Source organism: Prosopis cineraria, unplaced genomic scaffold, assembly GCF_029017545.1.
Source record: "Prosopis cineraria cultivar Desert tree isolate PC_DT_omini unplaced genomic scaffold, ASM2901754v1 PC12, whole genome shotgun sequence".
NCBI classification, from domain to species: Eukaryota; Viridiplantae; Streptophyta; class Magnoliopsida; order Fabales; family Fabaceae; genus Prosopis; species Prosopis cineraria.
The window spans coordinates 35,035,095-35,044,242 of record NW_026555343.1 but is presented as its reverse complement, the minus strand read 5'-3'; the positions used below and the strand labels follow the sequence as shown (position 1 = coordinate 35,044,242).

Genomic DNA, 9,148 nt, shown 5'->3' with positions numbered 1-9,148 from the left:
TAAATAAAACAGGGGGAAGAAACTTCAAGTGATGTCATGAAGAGGCAGCGACAACTCTTAATTAACGAACTCAACGTGGTATTAACTGAAGCCTAAGTTTAGGGCTTGTGGCATTTCATAATTTTGAACAACCATACAGGTGCATAGCAATGTAGCATACAAATTAGATATGTGCTCGTATAATTAATAAGTATTGGTCGTAATGAAAGAATCTATGATCAATCAAATACATTGTCTTGTTAATTTTGCATAAATGTAGAAATGTTTTTAGGAGATATATCAATGTTTAAGACCGACTCAACTTGAATTCAAATTAGCCAGAATCCAATATGATTTTAGATACCAGACAGTTTACTACAAATAAAGTGCTACACTTAATGCCTTTATGCATAAAGTAGAATTCTCACCTCATGGCATGTATAAGCGAAGTTCATTCACCAATAACATAGCGTTGGTGGTATATATGATAGGGAGCTACTCTTGCAATTGTTTATGCAATGAACAAATGATGGTGGCACTATATGAGTATTATTTTGTCCATTTACCATTTTTAGTTATAAGAGAACTTCAAGTATTTGCAAGGTTAGTAAGTCTGAGCTATAACATTTGTGGCAACAAGACTGGTGTTATTGCAATGTGATTTTTTTTTTTCTTTTTGATTCGATTACTTGAGAAAATGTCAAAGAGTTACTCATGGTGATCAGCCATTTCTACTCGTTTGATCTTGAAAAGAAATGAAAACCTGATCTCCTCATTGAGAAATGGTGTTGATTATTGAGAGAAGCGAGCCCACAAGGGAAAACTGGGCAAGGTGGTTGAGAAAATATAGATGAACGGTCCAGAGAGCTTACAAGAATGACAGGCACAAAATTCATCCTTGGCAATGACAATATTCCATTAGGCAATGAGAATCTAGTGTTAGATCAAAGGAACGATCGGGATCACTTGAGTGGACTGAGCAAACCATGAGACAAAGCCAACGCTTTGAGAGAAAGCCCCAAAGAAGGAAAGTGGACCCCGATGAGAGAAGAATGATCCACAAGAACAAGAAAAGGGTTTGTCAACAAAGACCATCCTCTCTCTCCTCTATCTCTCTCCCTCTCTTGCACACAGTGCGACACACAAACACGCACAGAGCCCCCACACCATCGTGATTCATTATTCATTATTTATTATTTACTTAACATTCCCAACGACACACACCCCCATACAAGATTTTCGCCTTCTCGCTTCCTTCTCCTTCGCCACTGTCCATCTCTCTCTCTCTCTCTCTCTCTCGCGACGCCCTTCAGTGTCTGCGAGATGTGCGACGAAGACTGGATCAACGTGGCCATGTCCGATGACTCCGTCGTCGTCGAGATTCTCCTCCGTCTCCACCAAGATACTCCACCGCCTCCTCCTCCTCCTCCTTCTCTGACCAAAAAACAGCCTCCCTGTCTTCGCGTCGACTGGACTGTGCGTCAGCGTCGTTCCAGGTCGGTTCCCAGACACCGTGGCTCCGAAGGGAAGGATGAACCGACGAGAGCTAGCCCTACCACGCCGCTCTCCTGGAGCTGTGCCACGTCTGCTAGCTTTGGCGGCGGCGGCGGCGCCGTTGATGGCTGCGAAGAGTCCAGCTGTCCGATCAAACGGGTGGAAAGCTCGAGATCTGAGAAGGTTTGCTGCTTGGTCTTTCTATTTCGGTTGAATTTTTCTGTTCTGTTCTGTTTTTTTTTGGTCTTCCGGTGACAGACCGGTCTTCCGGTGACAGATCTCCGGTCACCGGAGATGCGTTCGGTTTTCCTGTGGTGTGTCTTAGTTTCGAACGTCAAATCACACGGCTTCGAAACTTCTCTATCTACGTAGCGTGGCGGTTAGTTCTTCAACTTGGATATTTACCTTGACGAATCCGTGTTAAGTCAGGTGGAAATAATTTAAGTAGATGGCCCCTACCGCGTTTTCCTTTGCCGTCGTATCAGTTTTGGACCAACCTTTGTTCGCCTTGTGGCAGCAGATTCACCGTTACGCCATACCGATAATCCCTCTGACGGCTGGAGCTTCTCCAGTAACCGGACCATTTCCTATTGCCTAATCTTGCTCAACAAGATGCCCTCCGAAAAAGTTCGACCCTGATTTTTCCTGTTTATATTATCACGAGAGAATATAGTTTTTGATGTTGACGATTCAGCCTTCCACGGTGTCTTCCTTGAAACTTCTTTTTAGTTTTTGACTCGTGGTAATTAAAAACTACTAATATCGGACAAATCCGAGATGGATCCACTTTATTATCAATAAATTTCATTTCAAGTCCTTCAGAAAAAATGAGTGACCTAAATTCCGCGCATGGAGTCAGAGGCCATCACGTTTCCTTCTCGCACTTTTCCGCTCTGCGTCACGCATAGTCTTGAAATGACCGAAAAAGCCCTATCACAGATGGGTGCGTATGTCTTTTTCATGAGTAGGAAGATTGAAGAACTGGACTTCAACTTCGCGGTCGCGCTCTTTACCTGCTTTGTCGCGCCTGCATTCAACGCTCCGACTGGGTGAGGTAAATAATAGTATTTGTACAAGGGATTTACTGGGAGGGGTATGTCGGTAATATCATCCTTGCTTCACCTGCTGTTTTGATAGCGTGTTTTCGTGGCAATATTGTCTGCGTGCAGTTTGGTGTATTGTTGGTAGTGGTCGGACACTTTTGAGTGTTTGCTCTTCCGCAGGCGCTTCACCCTTTGCGTCGTGGTTTCACGCATCATGCGTGAGGTCAAATGAGTGTGTAAATTTTTGATGGAATACCACCGTCAATAAATTAATTATATATTTTTAAATTAATTCTATTTTTTTATATTTATTTTTATTAAATATTTTATAATAAATATAAAATACTTAAAAAAAAGGTAATGATTATACTTCAAAACAATTAAAAATACCTAATATTTTTAATCAAATTTTTTAAAAAATACCTTATGTTTTTTAACGAATGAGTATATATTTTTTAATTAACTATAATTTAGTTATTATATTAATTATATTAATGCACACACTCTCCCTCCCCCCGTCTCTGTTTACAAGACAATTTTGGATGTGATTTAATTATATTTATGTGATAAATTATAAAATTTGAGGTGTATTTAATATTTTTTTTTTCAATATATCTGCATAGAATATATGTCTCTTGTTATAAATACTGTATTCTCATTTAAAGTTAGCCAGTGAAATGACATTAAATGAGGGTAGAAATATGAAAATAAAAGTAGATTTAAATATAAATTAGTTAAATTAATTTAATTCATGGGAGAAATAATTTTGTAGAAGCAAGGGAGGGAGGAAGAGGGAGTATTAATTTCAATGTAGTGTACCGCATCTGTTGCTTGACAGCATGATGGCGATCCTTTCTATTCGCGGGAAAGATGGCAACGTACATGATCAGCAAAGTCAAAAGTGGATGGAATTTTTATTTGGGGCTATTCATTAGAATGACAGGCTGCTGTACTACTAGTGTTTTTATGCTTGGTAGGGTCCAAAAAGTAAGAATCTAGCAAACATCAATGGCAATGGTTGGGATTGAAACGATCAGAAGATGGAATTAGAATTAGTTTGGCTCTTTTGTTATGCCCTTCTTAGATTTAAGTTTTAAGATGATTTAAAATAAAATCATATCTCCTGGAAAAGGAAATGAAAATGTGAATGACTAGAAAGATGCTTCTCTCCGTTAAATGCGAGGAGGAAGACTAGCCGTGGAGGTGCCATTTTGCTAGCCTCCTATATATATGGGGACCACTTGGTCACCATTTCAAGGGCATAAAGCAACTCAATCTGGCTCGTTGCTTCCAAATTTTTTTTTTTTTTCCTATGCCGCCCATGAAAAGGTCTTAGGCTCAAAAGTTCCCTTCTTTCGTGTCGATCATACTTTTCTTGACGGGCTTGGTGTTAAGACTTCAGATTTGAGAGGGTCTAGGACCGGAAAGTGTCTATCTTTCGAATCCATCGTACTTTAATTAATTCTCCATCCGATCGAATGAATTTACTATTCACTGCGAATGCGTGCGATGGAGTAGGTAATGTATTTTTGAACTGCAATATTTACCCCAGCCACAACCAAGCTATTGCTCTGTGAACGAGATTTATGATGGCAAGGAAAATATCAGTTGGGCAAAGAATATGGGACATTGAGTACGGTAGCTTTGTGAGAGATGCGTGCTTAAAAAGTAAATCTATATTTTTCTTTTTAACATGTATCTGTATTTTGCTGAGTCAGTGTAGAACTGTACAAGTCTGTCTGATTTTTGGCCGTTTAGTGGTAGTTTATTGAGATTGTACCTTTTCTGAGTCTCTTGGTTTCTTCCCTCCTCCCCGTGCTGCCGCCACCGGGAATTTATCGCAGCAATTTTTTTTATTTTTTTACCGAGGAAAAGATATATTATGGTATTATCAAAGACTTTGGCTTGCCATGCTGACTAAATTCTTGGTATAAGTTGATTATGAATCTGCATAGAAGCATATTTTCGGCATGTATGTGGATTTTCGTTTGCGTGGCAAAGGAGCGGGAAAATAAAAGAAATCAAGGTTTGTTCATTTGCTTAGACAAAAAGGAAACAGTATACGTCTTCCTTGATCACAATCTTGTATACATCTTGTCTCTGTTCTTCAGTCATTTCGAATGGTATTCATGAAAACTAAAATCATTGTTCTTGGTTTGTTTTAGTATTAATTTCAAAGATTATCTTTCCAATTCCTCTCCATCATGTACTCTTGAAGTTTGAAACTGCTGTATGAATGAGCCACCCGACCTACTTGTTCTTAATCGCAAGCACTTGTCCTTTTACCTAAGATTATGCAATTATCAAATTCCTAAATTCCATATTTTTGAATAGTTATTTTATTTTCATATGATAGGATTTTGATGGTCCAGTCTTTTGTTATCTGGCAGGTTAAGAATCCAAGTGAAGCAACCAGTACAAAAAGATCTCGAAGAAAAAAGGTAATGTACCTACTTTTTCACGAAACAGCCAGCATTGGATCCACATGTCTCCTTATATTTGTTTCGAGAATAAAGATTATTTGTATTAAATGTCATGATAATATATATATATATATATATATATTAGGCCGTTGCATGTGTTAGAATCATCAAATAGAGTGGAAATGAGCAGGAGATACATATATACACGCCTTTATGGTCAAGTCACCTTGTTTTGGTCACTTTGCTGTCATCGAACCTGAGAATTCATCATCTGCCTGCTTAACACATTTTGATGATGCTATTTTGCAGACTTTAGTTGAACTAAAGGAGGAAGAGAATTTCCTGTTAAGGGAAAGGAAAAATTTGAAAAATGTACGTTTTATTATGGACTTCAAAGATTTTTGGTTTCGGTCATAACTTATTTCTCGTCTTATGTTTCTTTGTATTGTCATGAATCTTGAACAGGAACTGGCCTCCTTGCGTCTCACTGTCGAGAAACATAGGGCCGCAAATAAAAGCTTAAAGAGAATGAAGGTGACCTTCCTGTTCTGCTTTATGTTGTCTGCTTTTTTTTCTTTTTTATGCTTTATGATATCATGCGTTTCCATAATTATGCTCAAGTGTGGCAATGATCCAATCGGTCATTGAAATTTGAAATAGGGTTACTTTCTTCCGCTAGTTATAATGCACCCTTCTGTTTCAAGTTTGACCAATCAGCTCATATGTACCGCGAGTTGTCACCACTATTACAGCCAATTACTGCTCATAGTTGTCAAATTCATTATGTCTGTGTCATAAATATTTTTCCCTTGTATTCTGTCCTTTCCTTGGTTGACACATGTGACATAAATAGTGGTATATATATTATATTTTTTGTAACTAAAATAAAATCATACCTTGGTCTTTTCATAGATGAAGTATCTATCGATTTAGTTCCTCACAAAAAAAAAAAAAAACCGAAATTTTTCAATTTGGTGTCTCACAATATCAAGTTGGGATCTTGCATATAAGAATGCTTTATTAGGAACTAAATTGAAATACTAAATCTGTAAATAATCAAAATGAGGTTTTACTGATTCCATTGCTAAGTTCAAAACTTATCCTAACAACTATTTTATGGTTATTTTAGCATTCAATATGATGTTTTATAATCTAATTTATTCCTTAATTTGTCGTAACAGCTTGATTTGGAGTCTGGAAAGGCCTTTAAAACAGACTCAGCGTCCGTGGCCACTGAGGAGGAACAGTCTCATTCATGTAATGCAACCTCATCGACAAGCCTCACGAACAAAGTTCTTAGTGATGCGCCACCACATATCTGTCCAACCAATCCAATCAAAGCACAAGAGACTATTGAGCAAGAAGTCTCATTCTTACTTCCTGATCTAAATCTGCCTGTGGAGGAGGATTTAAACTCCAATGCTTTGACATGAAATAAACTGGGAAAAAAGGACTTGTCCTTCCTGATTGATATTGCTCACAAGTTGGACCAGGATTACTCTGTTCCTAGTATATATGCTTGAATGAGATGCAACACGACAGTTATGAGTGAGCCCTAACCAAGTAGGCTGTGGTAAGGTAGCCGTAGGTCCTGAATCGATCAACGTCAAAACCATGATGGGAAATATTGTATTTTGAGGTCATGAAGGTAGCGATGGTAGTGTAGAGATTCTGACACGTCATCATGTGGGACGTAGTCTACATTCATTCTTTCATAGGTTTCTTCAACGTTGTCCGAAAAATTCTTTTGGGGCAAGCCTTGATCCTTCTTCTCCATCGTCTTGATAGAAATGATCACTGATAAGTGTAATTACATGTTGCGCAGATATGATAATTCAAGCATTTCGGTTCTTTCACTGAGGCCCTGTATATAATGTGATTGGTAGTTGTGCTGCTTATTTTGGTAAGCATTGTTGAATGGTACATGTGGTCTGATTGAGCCTGATGGGGATCGATGTCATTGATGTCTTGAACACAGTTACTTGTAATCAAGACTTCAGACAAGTTATAACTAGGATGTAAATATATGTAGTTAGGACCTATTTTAACCACATTTAATATAATTATGGTTAATATAGTGTGCCTAAAAGTCAGTTTTTCCTTTGGCAGCGTTTATTCGCTATGTGGTCATGGTCGGAGAATCTAAGCTAATTTGATATTTATAAAATTCTTGTATGTTCTGAGCACTGCTAATGTTTATCTGAGTGATTAGTTTATTTCTCTTTACTCTTTGGGTTGAGTTTTGTGCATCATCCCTATGGTAATTTCTTTTCCGTAAACATTCCTATGATAATTTGATAGTGGGGTAAGACGAGTTGAATTTTTAATAATTATTGGAAACTCATTGTTATGTTTGATGGCTTACTAGTTTAGTGGTCGTGATTTTATATTAAACCATGTTTCATTTTTTTATCTCTAACGTTAGGAGAATTTTTCACTGCAAAAATTATGTAATTTTCGTGGTTTATTTTGTGGTCGTTTGAAATAATTTTCAAATAAAGTGTGTAATGCTATATGTGCAATTTTTTTAAATCATCCAGGTGGCTAGCAACTTTTTTTTTTTTTTGGGGCGAGACATCATTCGAAAAGAAGGGTGGGGGATGGGAAAGGAGGGCGGAGAATTCATGCTCTTCCAATAGTAATAATTTTTTAAATTTTAAAAAAATTATGAAAAGAAATTAAAATTTTGAAAAATTACATAAAACTTTAATATCTTAAAAATATTGCATATTTTTTAATTATATTCTCAGTAAATATTTTATATAAGTGTCATAATAATATGGGTTAAAATATAATTTGGCTTTTAAATTATAAATTTAAGAGTGTTTAGGATTTTGAATTAGTTTTTAATACAATATTTTTCATCAACTTTTAAAAACTTTACAATATTATCTACTATAAACAAAAAATTATTTAAATTTCAATGCTCTTTTTTTAAAAAAATTACAGTTGAAATAGGAATATAATTAAAAAAATTAGTATGATATTATAGAGCAAGCAAATTTTTAAAAAATGTTTTAAATTGCAGTATTGATAAGAAATATTACAAAAAGAGGATGGGATGCAGATCCCAATTCATGAGCATGCACTAGGGTCCTCAATTAACGTGGAACCGGATCAATGAAAGTGAAAAGTTGCCTATTCTTGAGAGTCTCCTTAGCAATTTTGTCGGCAACTATATGTTCATCTCCCTCGCATCAAGTTGATAATTGACGTCAATACGGAGGAGAGTCTGTTGATGAGTATAACTCGTTGATTCACAAAATCCACCACAATTAGAATCAGATTGAAATATTAGGCCATAAGAAGGTCCTGACTCTTTAGGCTTCCTTTGAATATCCGTGGATCACATTGATTATAAAATTTGATTAATATGATTAATTTTAAATATAATTAATTAGGTTATGTGATATAATTAATTAGACTAAAGCATACTTTTAATTTTTTAACTTTATATAAAATTTTAATATAAGTTTTTAATTTGTAAAGTATATTTTTAATCTTTTAACTTTAATATTGTTAGTTTTAAATGATTAAATATTGTCAATTATTTTTATTTTTTAAAAAATTAAACTTAATATATTAACATTTGATAATATTTTGTCAATATCTAAAAGTTTAATGCAAAAATTTATTATAATAAAACTAATAGTGTTAGATTGAATTAAAAAAATATTTTATAAAGTTAAGAGGTTAAAATAAAATATTATGTAAAATTTAAAAAACTAAATGTATACTTTAATCAATTAATTGACAAGATTGATTTTAAGTATAATTGAAAAGAAAAATTAAAATATGGTTTTATATAAATATATTTAAATACATTCTATTGCATGACAAAATTAATTATGAATATAAAGTTATGATTATCTCATAAGCTATTATTTTTTATTTTTTAATTCTATTTTTTAAAAAATTTATTCAAAAATTATATAATTTTTTTGAGGTTAAAATACAAATTTGCTCAAGATGTTTACAAGCAGGCACAATTGATATCATTATGCTTTTAAAAAGAGCAATGTCGCTCCCATGCTTTTGAAGACAGTATAATTTTGCCAAACTGTCAAATTTGACCTGGCTGGTTGTTAATTGACCTGTTAATATCTACATGGCATGTTTGACCACCAAGCCCTCACGCCCTCCAACATCATCTGAGGCTTTCATTCTAAGATCAGAAGCAGCAATGGAGATGGGGTCTCCCTTCAGCAT

General features: G+C 35.2%; 1 protein-coding gene across 1 annotated transcript; it reads left to right on the top strand.

The window, feature by feature from the left end:
- The first annotated feature begins 1,110 nt into the window (after positions 1-1,110).
- On the top strand, positions 1,111-6,862 carry LOC129288157 (uncharacterized). The gene is made up of 5 exons (XM_054924579.1): positions 1,111-1,656; positions 4,907-4,957; positions 5,249-5,311; positions 5,405-5,473; positions 6,121-6,862. Exons 1-5 carry the CDS (start codon positions 1,303-1,305, stop codon positions 6,370-6,372), a joined length of 789 nt encoding a protein of 262 aa, XP_054780554.1. The 5' UTR covers positions 1,111-1,302; the 3' UTR covers positions 6,373-6,862.
- The last annotated feature ends 2,286 nt before the right edge of the window (positions 6,863-9,148 follow it).

Excerpts from the sequence above, each read along its gene's own strand:
- LOC129288157 (XM_054924579.1), top strand. The coding sequence starts at position 1,303 with ATGTGCGACGAAGACTGGATCAACGTGGCCATGTCCGATGACTCCGTC. Across the intron at positions 4,958-5,248 it reads AAAGATCTCGAAGAAAAAAG|ACTTTAGTTGAACTAAAGGA; the intron begins GTAATGTACCTA and ends GCTATTTTGCAG. Across the intron at positions 5,312-5,404 it reads AAAGGAAAAATTTGAAAAAT|GAACTGGCCTCCTTGCGTCT; the intron begins GTACGTTTTATT and ends AATCTTGAACAG.